This window comes from Suricata suricatta, chromosome 10 (genome assembly GCF_006229205.1).
Source record: "Suricata suricatta isolate VVHF042 chromosome 10, meerkat_22Aug2017_6uvM2_HiC, whole genome shotgun sequence".
NCBI lineage: Eukaryota > Metazoa > Chordata > Mammalia > Carnivora > Herpestidae > Suricata > Suricata suricatta.
The window spans coordinates 109,340,734-109,358,396 of NC_043709.1; the positions used below are offsets into that span (position 1 = coordinate 109,340,734).

General features: G+C 34.4%; 1 protein-coding gene across 4 annotated transcripts in view; it reads right to left on the reverse strand.

The window, feature by feature from the left end:
- EPC1 (enhancer of polycomb homolog 1) overlaps positions 1-17,663 on the reverse strand; it is a 93,418-nt gene that overhangs the window by 1,246 nt on the left and 74,509 nt on the right. For 3 of the 4 annotated variants that reach the window (XM_029953692.1, XM_029953690.1, XM_029953693.1), the window contains 12 exons: positions 16,301-16,446; positions 15,726-15,932; positions 15,206-15,354; positions 13,962-14,121; positions 12,523-12,699; positions 12,354-12,443; positions 12,122-12,270; positions 10,017-10,369; positions 2,561-2,679; positions 2,394-2,480; positions 1,462-1,603; positions 999-1,362 (listed from right to left, as the gene is read on the reverse strand). In XM_029953692.1, coding sequence (XP_029809552.1) covers positions 999-1,362; positions 1,462-1,603; positions 2,394-2,480; positions 2,561-2,679; positions 10,017-10,369; positions 12,122-12,270; positions 12,354-12,443; positions 12,523-12,699; positions 13,962-14,121; positions 15,206-15,354; positions 15,726-15,932; positions 16,301-16,446 — 2,143 coding nt within the window. The remainder of the gene's footprint in view (positions 1-998; positions 1,363-1,461; positions 1,604-2,393; positions 2,481-2,560; positions 2,680-10,016; positions 10,370-12,121; positions 12,271-12,353; positions 12,444-12,522; positions 12,700-13,961; positions 14,122-15,205; positions 15,355-15,725; positions 15,933-16,300; positions 16,447-17,663) is intronic. The other variant, XM_029953691.1, reaches the window with a different exon arrangement.

Genomic DNA, 17,663 nt, shown 5'->3' on the forward strand with positions numbered 1-17,663 from the left:
AGATCAAATCTGATCTTATTTTGTAAAACCTTCCCAGAATACCCCCCTGTGTGAAAGATCACTCTGTATATTGAAATTATAGCCATAAACTATACAATTAGTCTGACAAGGCTCTAAGGCTCTGTGATACAAGGACGGCTTTCACCTGTTACTCACAATTAACAGTATTTAATTTTTATATCTTTATGCTTGTCTTCTAATTAAACTGAAAACCCCTGGCCTTTCTCTTTTTGTTTCCCCCATAATACTTTGTAAATGAATAGCAGGATTCTAATTACCATTAATACTTAAAACAAGAGAGCCTGAACAAACATTCTAAACCATCTACTGAAACCCAAGATGACAAATTAGCATAAAAAATAATGGTTTGAATAAAAGTTGACCTAGCATTAATACTGTCAACCTCTACATTATTTACATTACTAAGAGCAGCAAAGCAGAGCCACAGTGGGTTCTATCAGTTCTATTTGCACAAGAAGCTGTGGAAGCAAACAAAAGCAGCATGCAAAGGTGGAAGAAAAACAAGAGCATTATAAGCTATTATTAAAGGAAGTGATATTCAAAGCATAGATGCAGTATTCAATATATCATTTAGTTCACACTGTCAACAGTATTGAATTATAACAATTATGTTTAGGTTCTTGAATAAATAAGGAGTTCTCATCTATACATTTTTTTAATTTATTTTGAGCGAGAGAGAGAGAGAGAGAGACAGACAGACAGCACAAGCGCTGGGGAGAGGCAGAGAATTCCAAGTAGGTTGCGCACCGTCAGTGCAGAGCCCTATGCAGGGCTGGATCCCACAACCTCGAGATCAGGACCTGAGCCAACATCAAGAGTTAGATGCAAAACTGAAAGAGTGACCCAGATGCCCCTATACATTTTTAATGTATGTAAGGAAAAGACCAAAAAACACAAATTAAGTAGAGAGCAGTGCTTGAGGATTTAAGTTACAGCTCATAGTTTTCAAACATTTTAGGCTTAAAGTAACTACTGACCTTGGAACTGAATCTACAGAAGATGAAGATGGAACCTTGGAAACTTGACAGTTTGCTGCGGCAGCCAGCTTTAAGGCAGACGATGGAACAGCACTTAAAGTCCTAGGTATATGTCGTGCATTTATGGGGGCAATAGAGTTTACAGTGGCAACTGATGAAGGTACAGTTAATCGAATGTTGTTCCCAATCAGGACCTGAGTTGTTGCAGAATTGGCAGCAGTTACTTGATGACTCAGTGCACTGTGGGAACCTGAAGTCTGTGTCATGTTTGAAGGCTGTAACAAAGTTGAACCTGCCGTTGATGGACTCGTATGTACAAGTGCTGTTGGTGTAGTACTACTGAGGTGTAAGCCCTTGTATACTCCTGGAGAAAAAGAAAGAAGCATCTAAACAATGTACGACTTTGCTGTTTATCAGATAGATGTTACAACTATCAGAACAATTTAAACGTCCTCATCCTTACCTGAGGCTGGAAGGACGCCGTTCACCCCAATTCCCAGCACCACATCATCCTTCATCTTGAATCCCATCAGTTGTTCTGATGTCACCAAAGCAGAAGCAGCAAATTGAGCACTAGCAGAATCCAAAGTCTTGGAAACAAAACCCTAAAAGAAAATACAAAACAAACCTAATCAGCATCACTTAGTCTCAAATCAATATTAAAGTTACACACGTACACCAAAATCAGTTTGAATATAAACCAAAGTAGCAAACCACTGAAATATCTTCATCTCTTTTGACAGTCAAATATTTAAAGAATGTTAAAACAATTTGAGAACTCAGGGATTATGAATTTTGATCTATACATGTGACAGTACGTAATATGGACAAGTCAGTTACAAAAATAAACCTTCTAGAATGTGGAAAGAGTAAACCTCCAACACAGAGTTTCAGATGAGAAATATACTAGTAAAACATTTCAGTGATTTGCAAATACATATAATGAAAAATGAGTATGTAAGCTTCTTCACCTAACTCACACACACACACATATATACACATATAACAAAGATATCTTTGGGACAGTAAGGTAACTATTCTTTTAGAACAGAAGTAACAAAATATCCTATCATAACTTGGCCTAGAAATTAAGAAGCCCTTTGAATTTTTTTTAAATGAATTTCCCTCCAAGATGTTTAGATTCAAATTTCAGCCTTTAAGCCTTAAATGTGTTTAAACGCAAACATTTATCATGTTTGTTAGTATGTAATTTAAGATAAATTTTAATAATAATTAAAATACCTAAGATAAAGAGCTGGGTGAGATCATATACTAACAAGGAAAATTCGCAGACTACAGGACAGAATTGGAAGACAGTGTCTTGATCTCATTTAACTAGGCGTTTAGCTTTTATATTGCAAAATAGGGAGCAGAGGCAACAGCTTCCATACTCACCTGTAATGTTCTTTCTAAACCCTGCATAGAATGGCTATGATGTAGATTCAGGCGAAAGCCACTTTTCTGCTGGTTAGATGCAAGGTTCTATGACAACAGTTGGTAATTAGAGATGAAGTCTGGTGGGAAACAATGAGGGATAATCATAAGACAGACAAATCCCTCACCTGTGAAGTGGTGGTGGAGGAATTACTATTTGCTTGCTGTTGCTGAATTTGTGCAAGCTGCTGTTTCTGCATTAGTGCCAGTTGCTGTTGATGTTGCTGGTATTGTTCGGCTGTAAATGCTGAACATAAAACGAGGAAATACTTTATAAAAAACACAGATACCACACATCTCTTACAAGACTAAAACAAATTTCAGCATTAAAAAATTTAGTGCAAAATTAAAGCATCTGACAAAGGCTCATGATCCTGCTAAAGATCACTTCCAATGAAAAATTCAGCATTTTAACAACCACATTTATCAGGAGTGGCTTGAGTTTAAAGAAAAACAAAATTATAAACTTCCTGAGTTATAACAACATAGGAAAGAGAAATGCTCACTTCTCAGGTTTCAGAACCAGTAGTTTTGTGAGCTGTGACACTTGTGCTAGGCAGTGTACAAAGGTAATCCAGCTTTTTAAATCCACATATTTAGCATTCAACTTGGCACAGAGCTTGAGAAGAAATCTGATAATTACCATTTGGTTTCTAGTTTACTCAATTACTGTCCCAATGCATTCAGATGAGCCCTAACAGTTCTGTGTATAAATACTAATTGCTCTACATATTTTCTAATTTTAGCCATTACAAACATTTCCTCTATATGGTATATAAGGTTGTTGGTTTATTACCTTTATTTTATTTTATTTTTAAAGAACTCATCCTTTAATAGGAAGACAAGAGGCTCCAAATGTTAAGGTTAATTAATTTTCCCCACCCAATTAACCCACCTGGAAAAAATCCAGTCAATAAGAACGGAGTTGTTTATGTTGATTTACTGTACAGAATGATGTCTGAGGAAAGACACTGTGTTATGCTACTTATGTTTGTCTATGGAGAGCTCAGTTCTAAAAAAAACAAACAAAAAAATGTTCATTTATTACCCCCCCAAAAAAGTGTGTGCAGTTTTTAAAAAGGAAACCTTTTTCTTTTTTCTTATTTTTGCCAATTAAAAAAGGAAAAAAAAAAAAGGGCACATACAATCACAATATCTGACTTTAAAGGCTTCTTTAAGAAGCCTGTGGTGTTTGGTTAGGAATTATTTCAAAACACAAAAAAGGTTATCATGCATCCCTGAATACCAGGGAATCTATAAATCATGCAATGCAAATTTCCTCAATCTAAAAATTAATGTTTTCAAAACACTGTCCACCTAATTTGCTATTGTCTAATTGCATTTTAATAATTTAGTTGAGAGTTTCACTTCATCAAGTTTTATAATTTTCACTCATAACTCATAAAGAAACTTCATCTTCTAGGATACATCTTTCTGCCTAGTACCACTATAAAATGTTCAGGTAGAAATTCTACCATATTTTCAATGAAGCAGAAAATTATGAAATAATATTTAAAGAAAACCTCAGAGGTTATTAATGTCTACATAGGCTTTTATACCTGAACTAAGTGCTTAGGGTACAAGAGCAAAAAACATATGTTAATTGATATCTGTCCTTTGATAAGTTTCTTTTCCTACTATGTTGTATTTCTCAGATCTGAATAACTACAGGGAAGACTTTTACTGGTAACAGGATAACCTGTAAATATTTACATAAGGGAACTTTGTGTCAGAGTGACCATTTCCATACAATAGAAATGTGTTGAAATCAAAACTTGAAGAAAATTTACAAAAATTAATGCTGCCCTCAAAGATGGTTTCTCATTACTGTAACATTAATCTTTAGCTTTTAAAAAAATCCATAAAAAGCAATTTATTAGTTTTTCCAGTATGTTTTACTTCCTAAATCTGAGTGAGTTGCCTAAGTCTTGAGGAATATTCCCTAGGAGGAGATACTCAGTAAATTTTTTAAAAAGGATTATTTCTGCAAGGTCAGGTCATTATATATCTAGAAAAACAATTTAGCATTCACTGAAGGCCTATATATAAAAACTCCATTTATAGAAATGAAAATATTCTTTTGTAGAACTCTGTGTACGTTTTAATAAAAAGTTTAGCAATAATAATTCAGAAATTGATTTGAATAAAGGTTCCAAATATTTTTTGCCCTAATATAAGTTAACATTTTAATCTTTGGTCTCTGAGGGGCCTGTGAATTCCACTTTTAAACAATTGTTAACTTCTTCCTAATTCAGATTTAGAAATAAAAGTGCACCTAACACTCATCATGATTTTGAATCAGTATTGTCAACCTATTGCTTAGATACTGTTACACTTTTGGAATCTAGTTATGAAACTTTCCCCGGACATTTTCAATAAACTGTCTAGAAGAAATGCATATGCTGCGTAACATAAAAGCTGAAAGTGATAGTAATAAAAACCACTGGTGTAGGGGCCAAGAAACCTAGATTTATTTATTTACTTATTTTTAGCTCTTGGCTCTTAACTAGCTGAGTATATCTGGGCAAGTAAGTGAATTTTTTAGGACTCAGAATGTTCATCTAAAATATTTAGATTGTTAGGTAAATCACTAAAGCCTTTTTCAGCCATGTGACGCAAGGGTTTTCTATTTCTTCTGAGAAATACATTTCTAATCTTTCTAAAAGGCTGTATGAATAAGTAGGAAAAGCCTGGATAAAGATAAGGTAGTAAATTTGGGCAAATACAATCTGAATTGGGTTTTATATTGCTATTTATATGGAAAATGGAGAAGACTTCAGATGGCATTCTAATTCAAAGTTTAACCAAATGCTAAGTGTAAATAAATAAAAATGACCATAATCCCTATCTAGGTAGAAGGTGGTAAGGTTGTAGGTCTACCTCCGGACAGGGTGTGGTAGTCAACTTTGCAATTTACCTAAGGATGAACAGAATGGTTTCATCAATAGATGACCAAACCTAGAATCAGAGGCATTTCACAGAACCCCAAATTTTTAGATCAGGAGGCATCTGTGGTGATTTCCTCCTACAACTTCACACTAAAATGAAGAAACTTTCATCTGAAGTCACAAAAATAACAGTGGAAGGGGGAAAATCCACTCCAAACCAATGAGATTTTAAATGTAAAAAGAAATAGGCAAAAGTTTGTTTTAGATTTTATACTATTTACAAGAAGTGATCAAACTTTTTATATACCCAACAGTGTGACTCAAGTGTTTAAAAACAAACAAACACCCTTGTAAATAGAACACCTGACAGGAGTTTAGGTACGGGAGAGGAGTCATGTGCGGGACATGATTAAAAGCTGAGGCGAGGGAAGAAGCATGACAGGACTTCAACTATTTGAAGGACACTATGATGTTGGAAAGCAAGAAAACTTACTCAGTATGCTTCCAAAGGCAAAGAGGAATCTGTAGATTTAAATTTAAGGAGGCAGCTTTTGTTCAATATATGGACAAACTTTCTAAACAAGATTCTGAACTCTAGAGCAACCTGATCTAGAAAACTGCTGAATTGGCCCTCCCTGGAGGTGTCTAGGCAAAGGTCAGCAACTACCGTTGTTTGGTGCTGCTAATAATTCTCTGGGGTAGGAATTTAGATGAAGTAATCTAAAATGTTACCAGTATACTTGGACAAAGAAACTCTTATGTGGTAACCCAACACCTGGAATAGCCTATAGTTCAAGCTGTTGCTCTTGTAAGTCACATTCCTGCAGCTGGAACAGATCAACTGAAATGATCTGAAGTGGGAGTAGTGAGGGTGACAGGTACTAAGAAAAAAGTTAATACTTTGAAAATTCAGTTTGAGTAGATTTAAGATTACCAAAATGTATGTTGTTTTGTTTGTGAAAACAAAACAAAGAAAAAAAACCCCAACAAACCCACCTATTTAAAAAAATAATCCTCAATTAGAAATTTCTTTGAGTAGTACAATCAGAAAAGTATTTTAATACAGGAAAAAGTAACTTTTTTCCATATAGTTTATTGTCAAGTTGGTGGAAAAGGTAACCTTAAAGAAATATAAAATGAAATGACTGCAGAGAGTATTAAAGAATGATCCCCTAAGTCAGCAAGCTTGAATGAAAGTTTTGTGGTTCATAAGCATTTGTCAGCCATCCAGAAATCCAACCTGAAAAGAAAAACATGGTATATTGCCATAGATGGCCGAACATCACTGATTCTGAATTCATTTGGCCGCAGATTACTTGAACATGAGATTATCTGTGGACCAATCTTCCCCTTATTGTGAATATTCTTGCATATCAGCATACGACAGAACTACTAATTTTACTATGGGTGCTACTCCAGACCCTGCTGAGGATGTAATTCTGAATTGTGAAACACGCTTGGATAAGGATTAAGGTCCTACAGTTTTATAAACTCTAAACATGAAAATACTTAAGGCTCAAATATAGTGTTCCTTTTAAAATTTTATGTTACAATTTTCATGAAGTAAATTCACTAACTGAAGTAAGTTATAGGCCCTGAGACTTAGAACATCATCCCAGCTACACATACCTTACTAGTTTATGAAAATAAGCCTAATCTGTAGAATGCTACGAAATTTCAGTGGGAACTAGGAATTCAAATCCTGAACACAGAATGGTGGTTTACAAACCACTTTTCTACCTACAGTCTCTAAATTATATAGTCCTTTCTAAATTATGAAAAAAGGTATTAGTTCTGGTATCTCATATCCCCCAAACGCAAACACATGCAAATGAAACAAACATTAAATTTTCAAAGGTGCTTTATAGGTTAAAAAATATAGAATATTTGGAAACTGTCCAAATCACAATTTAGCCATACATACTAAGAGCTAAGTCCTAGAAATTCTAAATTACACATACAGTTAAGTCTTCCCAAGTTCCTCAAAACTGTGTCATTCTGCTATGTGTTATCCAGGGCTTGAGCACTCTGGCACCTGACTAATCAGACCACCTAACACTTGACTAACTAGGTTACCCATCTGGCAACACAACTGTGCAAAATGGGCAAGACTGGGAAGCAAGCAAAAAAGTTCTGAGCACCAGAAGTTAGAAAAGTTGGTGTGTTAATAAAGCTCATACCTTTTACTAAAAACAATAGACTTGATATCCTCATTTAGAATTTCCTATTTGAAAATGAGAATAAATAGGCTCTTGTAGGTGATTATTAGGAAGAGGAAAATCAGTTCAGAGGGTATCACTATGCCACAACATATGAATAAATATTAATATTTAAAACAGTGACTGAAAAAAACAGCCAAGTCAAACTACTTGGCTTAAGCAGTAGGCTTAAGATAGACTCCTATCTCATCTAATAGTTAAGTCCCAAAGTCAGTATCATAAAAATTAAGTCTTGAAAACTCCTTTAGAGTGTGCCATGATGGATGTTATCTCTTCAATAAGTGCAGAACAGTTTTTCCTCTGGCATCAGACAGGATCAGTTTTTGTGGCTGAGTACCAGATGAAACAGTCTGGCTTGTATTTGGGGGCTGTGCTATATGAAAAACTATCTTTAAAATTACAATTACACTGATGGGGGTAAGATGCTTCCCCTATGAACGAAGAAACAATGGAGGCACTGACACTCCATGAGAAACAAAGATTCACTTCTGCTATTCCCAGAGTGGCCAATTCTGGAGAATATTTTCTTTCAGTAGAATTGTATTTAGAATCCTGTATACTTTTTGAACTGTTAAAATTTTATTTTGCCTCCATGGGCCTATAGTTGAATTCATTTAAGTTAAATGTACATGATATGTTTCTACTGTAATATACTCTACAGAGCATAAAGAGAAGAGCTTTAGGTTTCCGGAGTATTCACAAATAGCAAAGAATAAAGCATTACCCTATAGAGATCTATAGGCATCTATTCTCTAAGTATACAAAAGATCTAGTAAAACTTAAGGGAAAATTTAAACGATTAAGTGCAATGACAAAAAACTGATAAACCCATATTTTAGAAGTTGTATATACGGGCAAGGGAATGATTAAAAAGAAAAATCACATAGTTACTAAAAAACTTCTCCAACTGAATTTTTAGTAACAGTACTACTACTGCTCAAGTTCACCTTTTAATATTCTTTGGCAAAAACAAATCAAGTAAGTCACATAATATCAATGCTTACTTATGTAGTAAAGCAAAAAATTTACATAAAAAAAGATCATTAAAAGATCCTTGAGATAGTTATAAAATTCAACTCCTCTATTTTTCTTTTTATTAAAGATTTTATTTTTCTAAGTAATCTCTACAACCAATGTGGGGCTTGGACAACCCAGAAATCAAGAGGCTCATGCTCTACTGACAGAGCTCACGAGACACCCACCCCTCAACTTCTCTATTTTGAAGAGTGAGAAAATGGGATTGATGGAACTTGCTAATTTTCTACAAGAAGTCTCAAGGAATTTATACAGCTTAAAAACCTATCAGGGAAAAACATATTACATGTTTACACCCCACACTATGTAAATTTCCTTCATATTGAAAAGTTATTTTGATTTTTAAGACTGTGATAGCAGGGAAAACTAACTCTCCATGATATATATACTCTAAAATTAATGGAACTATACTACTTTGTTAGGCCTCAGAATAATTTAGATTATCTTTTAGCTAATTTCTGAAATGTGATTACTTTTCTTATGAACTAAGGATTTCCATTTCACAGAGGTACTTGTTTTCCAGACACAAAGTAAATTGGTTTATAGAACTTTTTCTGGAGATCTTTAAGAATAAGCAGCACATTTTCATATTTATTAGAAGGTTTAGCTGTAGCCTTACCAGATAATTGGGGTGATGCAATAAATATCTTTATAGTCCCTTCAAAATCTGATTTAAATTATCTTTACAAAAATCTGTTGTAACACAATTTTAACAGTTAGAAACAGAATTCCTATAATCTACATGCTTCAACAGATTTATGTTTTAAAATAGAAAGCTAAAATTTTAGGAATATTTTAAGACAGCATTTATTTTAGACACATTTCACAATACAGCCATAAATGCTAAAGTAGACATTATCTGGAAATGTTTCCAAAGTGGCAATAATCCTATAAAATTAAAATAATCCTTTAATTTAAATATTGTTTCACTTGTGAGGGAGAAGCACTGGGTGTATTATGGAAACCAATTTGAAAATAAACTATTAAAAAAATAATAAATATCGTTTTCTGAAAAATTATTTTCTCTCATAAATTATTCTGCATTATTGCCATTAGGTAAGACTTTTGCATATATACTGACTTGGTCTGCTTTTAAGCAGTTTAAATAAAAGGCTAGAGAAATGTCCAAGTATAAAATAGTAATTAATGGTCCATTTTCTTATGATTTGAAAATATAATTGCTGAATCAGAATTGTGGTTCACAGAGTGTACCCAGGAAACAAATGTCACATATTAAACAGTAATAAGTCACCTTTGTAATGCGGGTTTATTTAAGTAAAAACACATGTACAGACTTCAAATGAATACTTAACCAAGTCCTTTTTGTTCTCATTATCTTAAGGAAAAAGGACTTTTAAACTTAAATACAATAGACCACATACTCACAAAATGAATGAACCTGACATTTCTATAGAGATGTACATCACAACAAATAAACGTACCAAAATGTGCTGGACCACTGCTACTTTTACTTTGCATGGAGGTACTGCAGGTCTGGGTCCCGGGTTGTGCTGTTCCTGCTCGATTTATACTCCTATATAATTTTCTACAGGAGAGTTCGTCATTGTCACTGTCATGTAGGGATGGTGTCCGAGGCCTAAAATGCCGCCATCTACATGATTTGATATTGACTAGTATCTGACTGAGGTCTTTAGAGAAAGATTTGTCCGAGGTATTTGTTTCTGAGGTATTGGCAAACTGATTGACTGGAGAATGTTGTGGAGAGGAAAGCGTTTCCAAATCCAGATGGCGAAACATACTGTCATAGTCTGAGTGAGCTCTGTCCAGTAAGACCCTATTTAAAATAAGGCAGAGAACATGCATGTAAAATAGCTATTCAAAAATTATGTAAAAAAGACCTCCTCAATTCTCCCAATGCCATCTCTGACTAAATGTTTAAAAGGTGAAAATTTGATTATTTCAGTATTTGACTCCTAAGATAAATTCCCAATTTCTTTCCTTTTCTTAAAAATTCTCAATTTCTGATAGAAGTTTTTACTTTTATAATGATCTGAATAAAGAGAGTACCACATCTTAAAGAATAAGGTATACTATTCATTTTACCTCAGTAAGAGCCTTTCAAATTACTGATAAAACATGAGACTATATTTCTTTTCAAATTGCTCTTCAACCAAAGGTTTTTCTTTCCATTATAAAGCACCAAAACACTTTATAAAATACCTGTTCTCTAATAAACAAACACTTCATTCTTTTTTTTCTTTTTGGCAGGGGCAGCAGGGAGGTAGGAGAAAAGCAGTAAAAGGTACGCGATCTTTGGGATATTTTGCACCATTAAGATTTCTTTTTAAAAAAAAACTGTCTTTTTTATGTTTTCTAAAGAGAGAGAGAACATGCAAGCAAGGAAGGAAAGAGGGAGAGAGGGAGAGGGAGGGAGTGGGAGGGGAGGGAAAGGGAGGGGGAGGGAGAGAGAAAGGAAGACGGAGGAGAATTCTTAGGTAGGCTCCATGCTCAGACCAGAGCCTGTGGGGGCTCGATCTCACGAACCTGGGATCAAGATCTGAGCCAAAATCAAGCTCCTCATTAAAATTTCTTATAGATGAGTATTTGATATCCAATACTTTAGAGAATATTTTTTATGTTACTTATATGAACTTTACAAAAATGATTCTATCTTAAAATGCTAACACTGATTAACACTAGTACAGAATAAAATATAGACAACATAAAGAATTTTCACTACTGTTGATGTCAACACAATAATGGGAGGAAAAGCAATAAATAAAATGTATTTCAGTGCCCAGACAGTTCTAAACTAATGTTTAAGTGATTAAAAACTGAAATTAAGATTCAAAACTGAAAGAAACATAAATATAAGCCATAATTTTTCCCCAAAAGCACCTTAACACCAACATAGGAATAGCTTTCTTCTTCTGCACTTCTACGTGCCCTGTAATTCCTCTTGCCTCCTGCACAAATACATGAAGTCTCATATAAAGAAAGGCTTATAGAGTACGCAGGGGTTCTATCATATTTAAACAAAAGAAGAGCAATTAGATACAGAAAAACTGGGATGTCAAGGTAAGGTTATGCATGGATCTTGGATCCTTTTCACTGATGAGTTAAACTTAGCATACTAATTACATGACATTTCTTGTTGTTGGTGTTGTTTGATTTTTAGTTATTTTATTTTAGAGAGAGAAAGTAAGAGAAGGAGAGAAAGGCAGAGGGGGAGAGAGAATTTCAAGCAGGCTCCACTCTCAGCATAGAGCCCTATGTGGGGCACAATCCCATGATCCTGAGATCCTGACCTGAGCCAAAATCAAGGGTCGAATACTTAACTGGCTGAGCCACCCAAGTGCCCCAAGTTTTATAACATTTCTTAGCCTATTCAATTCTTTCTCCTACTATTTCCCAGAACTTCTGAAACAACTTTTCCAGTTTCTTTAAGGATTTTAGTAAAAAAATGAGTTAAGAACAGCAAATGAGAACAAATGAGCTACTGAGAAGGATTACCTCACTTTCAACTCTAGATGTGACCACCTACTGTCTAAAATGTCCCTATACTAGGAATACAGAAATACCTTACCTTCCACCGCGCCCAACCCGTCTTCGTGCAAATCCAATACACCTTTGGGGTACGGTGAGGGTCGTTAAGCAGTATCTATATCGTACATCCCCCAATCCTCCATCTTTAGGACTAGTCCAAGGCCAGTTGCCAGTTTGGTCTAAGTGAGGCTTAAAAAAAAAATCCAAATTATCTCGTTTTTGTCAGTTCAAGGTGAACAGTTTGTTACTGAAAAAGAGAACTTGAAACTTACAGCATAGTACTGACAGCCTGCTTTCCTACGGAAAGCGAAAGGACCATCCGGATCATTTTCTTCTTCAGCTTCTGAAGAGCCAGACAAAACCTTTGAATAAAATGAAGTGAGTCAAAACATGTGACTTCCTACATCCCTCCTCTATAGTCAGAGAATTTCTCATATTTACCTGGGAGAGAGGTTCTTCATCTGAGCTTGGAAAGTCATATTGATTTAAATCTTTAGCATTAAAGACTGGCAGTGCGGCAGGACTCGTCTGTTGAGGAGTAGCAGCAGCAGACGATGGTAAGACTTTGGGCTTCTTCTCATATTTACGTTTAGGTCGGATAAGATCAGCTTTATCTTGCTGCAATAAAGTCATATATTAACACCAGAAACCATATTCATTAAATCTATAGTTTGTGTAAGTTTTAAAAAGAAATTTATAGCTATAATGAAGTCATTCATACTCAGAAGAGAGAGACGACTTTATATTTTGTCATCTTATATTGTAAACTCTTAGAGGATGGTCTCTGCGAGACATGGGTATGTTCCTACAACCTAAACATCACCTCATAAAATATTTTGTTCCAATTAAAACAGAAGAAAAGTAGTTCTTGAGCTTCTGAAATCCTGTAACTGCAGGATCCTGTACCTTTTCCTTAATTTTCTATGAAAAATCTAGAAGAGAATAAAAAAGGGGGATCTAGTTCTTATTCTAGATAAGATAATTCTAAAGAATTAACAAATCAGTTTTGGGAAAATAATGAAAATAATTCTAGATACACAAAGCAAACCTCAGATAACTATTACCATACTGGAACATAAAGTTCCATACATAATGTGGAGGTGTCACAAAATTAGAGTGGTAAGGATCTGAGCGCTGAACAATAAACGCTTTGTGGAGTGGTGAATTTGAGCAGTTTTAGATGATAAAGAGATGAAATCATTAATCAGGGGCCACACAAGGATAAAATACAACAGCAAGAGTGAGCTGCTGAACGGAGTGATGTCAGAAAATATGTACGGCAGGTGACTGCAGAGGCTAGGAGAAGCATGAAGTATTCAATAGGCAAGAAAGGTTAGAGGCAAAAATAATCTTGTTGGGAAGAAAAAGTCATGGCAAACAGCATGGTTATATACATATGCTAAATATTTATATCAAGTTTTATAGTTTATGGCATTATAGTTTTTTTGGGAAAAGTTAGTTATTAAAAAAGTTAATCTATGTAGTATCTCTCTTTACAATTCCTACTGCTGCATCGATAGGCCAATCTTGAATCACAAGCTTTGTGGCATATTTTATGGTAAAATTTATTTTATTTTTTTTACTCTAATGATAAAATACCATTCCATTATCAACTACCATTATCACAAAATTTTTTATCACCTGACTTGCTTTTTTGATTTTTTTACATTTTTTTAAATGTTTATTTATTTTGAAAGAGACAGACAGAGTGTGAGCAGGGGAGGGGCAGAGAGAAAAGGAGACATAGAATCCGAAGTAGGCTCCAGGTTCTGAGTTGTCAGTACAGAGACTAACACAGGATTCAAACTCATAAGGTGTGAGATCTAGGACCTGAGCTGAAGATGGAGGCCTAACCGACTGAAGCACCCAGGCATCCCTACCTTATTTGCTTTAAACTCCTTCACATCCATTGCTTCCTGATGTTTAAATTGACTGCTATTAGTAATAGGGATGATGGGGATGGCATAGGTCGGTTTCATTGGCTGTCTCTGTGCCATAACCTCAGACATGATCTCTCCATTGTAGTCACCCAAATTATACCTGAAATTATAAAAAGAAAACAGCTTAGAAAGTTAAAGTTAGTTTTGTATATACTTATAACTCTTAATACCTGAGATAGAATAATACACACTAACTAGACTTAAGAGTATTTGCTGAATGCTTATTAAAATTAAAGATTACATAATTCCTTTTGTTTCTTCCATTTAGTTTTTGGCTTTTAGCTTTATCCTGGTACCATAAATAGATGACTACTGAAGAAAAAAAGGTTCGAACTACAACTTACCAATTTTAGTGAAAGACTTGGTGGAGATATTGAAATTAATGCCTAAAATGGTGTTGAGGAACTTTCTGCTAATTTGAATTGCTTTGTGCTTTACTATAAAACTAACTTTCCTGAAACAAATTGTAAGAAATTTAATGGTGGTTCTCTTTGGAGATACTGACTGGGAAATAGGGGAGCAAGGCTCAAAGTTTCCATTGTGTACCTTCCTGAATGATTGAATGTTAAGATTATGGGTCTTTCCCCCTCCCTTCTTTATACTTCTCCATTTAAAAAAATCCAGTATGTGTTTAAAAAGAAGAGAAAAAAAATCAGTACCATTTACCATGTAAATTAGAAGCTATAGGATTGAAAATGTTCTCTCCCTCCCAGCCTTGCACTCAACTCAAATAAAGACAAAACAATAAGCTTATATACCTGACATATTTTAAGTTTTTAAAAAAAATATTTATTTAATTCTTGAGAGACAGAGAGAGAAAGAGTGTAAGCAAGGCAGAGAGAGAGAGGGAGACACAGGATCCATGCAGGCTCCAGGCTCTGAGTTGTCAGCACAGAGCTCGATATGGGGCTTGAGCCCATGAAGAGTGAGAAGAGTGAGCTGAAGCCAGACGCCCAATCAACTGAGCCACCCAGGTGCCCCTTGGTATATTTTAATTTTACTGAACCCAGTCACCTCTAAACAGAGGAACACATATATGTATATCATACCACACATTTATATAATCTCTACTTATTATTAAAAAAAGGTACTTCTGGGGTTAACTGCTTTGGTTCCATAGCTCAATATACAAAATGCTAATGGTACACTTCCTATTGAAGTATTGCTCTTAAAGTATACTTTACCTCTTTTCCATAATTTCCAGTGTTAAGTGCAATAGTTCCCTTTTACTCTTTTCTCTTCTTTTTATCATCTCTAGGATAGTAACAGCCCGACTCAGATCTCGACGCAGCTTCAGCATTTTTTCATAAGAGGCTTCATCATTTTTGCGATTCTGCAAATATGAAGTTGCTTTTTGAATGTCAAATAACATTTCTAATGAGTGGCATTCTGAACACAGCTACTGATATATAATACATATATTTGACAGGTTAGTTAGAATTTTAAAGAAACTGAAAGGGACTATGGATCACCAAGATCAATTTTATATAGGATTTTTAAATAGTTTAACATTAAAATATATCTTTAATAGCTATGTAATGAATCCTAAGGTTGATTCACTTTAATACTTTTCATTATTTTGTATAGAAAGTCTATTTAAACACAAATTAAAATACCACCTTCATATACTGAGATATTTGTTAGTATAAATAGTATTTCTTATATCAAAAGAAATTACAAAAGAGGTTTTCCAAATTCACTTACTTTTCGAGTCTGCATTTTTTCAGTACGTCTTCTAAAAGCCACATAAGGATCATTTGTGCTGGAACCATCCCGTTTCTCTTGTTTTACTGATGGGATAAGAGATGGCCCCCGACAGTTTTTTCTCTTTTTAATCCAGTATTCAAAAACTTCTCTAATTAATTCATCATCTTCTTTTAGTAGTAGCTTGGCTTCCTGCAGACTGACTGGCTAAATGTAAAATCATTATGTCATTTTCATATAATATATATGTAAGGTTCAAAAGTACTTCCAACTTTAATGACAGCAATAATTAGTTAACAGCAAACCTAGAGTGCGTTATACATGTCAGTCACTGATGCTTTATATACATTATTTTAGTTAATTTTCACAACAATCTTATCATGTTCAGTATATTTTACAGGGGGAGAAATGAGGCATGGAAAAACTTAAAAATATCACTCAAGATTATGCAGGTTAGTACTGGGTGGATATGGGATATGAATTCATGCAGTCTGCTCACTTACCCTTCCCCAACATTATCTGTTTCTATATAGATATGGAAATACACACTTATTATATATACAATAAAGTTGTACCTGCTGACCACTGCCTTTTTCTAGACGGTCAATCATCTCCTCAAATTGCAATGGGCAGATGTCCATTTTCTTTTTCAGTTTATTCACAAATACTTCATCTTCAGAATCCAAATCATAATCAGGCTGTTCAGCATCCAAACTAAAAGCTGACAGAAGAAACCATAAGAAATCATTTACTATGTGAATCCACTGACAAAAACCTCTCACAGATGTCTGGATAAAAACAAGATCTAGATTTTCTAAAGAAATAAGAAATGTATGTTTCCCATATTTAAAGTTTAAGAAAGGAGATTATCCTTACATAAGTCATAAATGACAATGGATGTGACCCCTTCCACTGACCTCAAAAACAAATAAACTAGATGCCCATTATTAAGGACATAAAGAGATTAATATATGAAAATCTTATAGCTTAAAATGATAAAATATCAGCAATTTCATATGATTTGAAATAATATCAAAGGATAAGGTCTTTAAGATTGTTTCTAGAATATTTAAGTCCTACTTAATAGATTTAACTACTTTACCAAATGCTTAGGGAGTGGTATTTAAAACTGAAGTGTTAGAAGCCACTGCCAGAAACAGTAATAGCTTTCACTGAATGAATGCACGTCTGCTAAGGTTTGTTTCCTTATGACAGTCACTGTCATGGTGATAGAAATGTGACGTATTTCTCTATTTGTTAGGAGTTGAAAAAAAGGCCAAGAACTACTGCTCTGCACTATATTATGAAATGTCATTCAATTACTTACCAATATTCAACTAGGTTGACAATAATATAAATAAAATATTAAATAGTTGATATCAAAATGTCTCACACCTTTCCCTTCCATAACTTCTCATCACCTCAGAATCCAAATCCTTAGGACTGTATGAGGCCCTTTTTGACCTAGTTTCTCCAGTCTTATCAGTACTTTTTGATGTAGCAAATTTCATGTGTTTTCTTTTTTAAGTACTCTCTACACCTGATGTGGGGCTTGAACTCGCAACTCTGAAATCAAGAGTTGTGTGCTCTACTGAGTGAACCAACCAGGCGCCTCTCAGATTTTATATATTTTATACAGCATGCTGTTTCATGTCTTTATATCAGCTATTTCCTGCTTGCCCACGCAGCAAATGACTGCAAACGACTATTTAATCTTTTCAAAACCTAACCTGATATCAAATTCTGTGGAATTCCTTCCTTGACTGCCCCCCACTAGTAAATGGTTTCTTGCCACTTTTAGCTTTTTTAGAAGCTATGAACCCTCTCCCCAGAAAAAAGACTGTGTGAACATACAGTATTCTGCATAAATCACAAGCAATTCAAATATCCCTAAAATCTGTGATTACAAGCTTAAAACAAGCTTAAAAACTCCTGTTC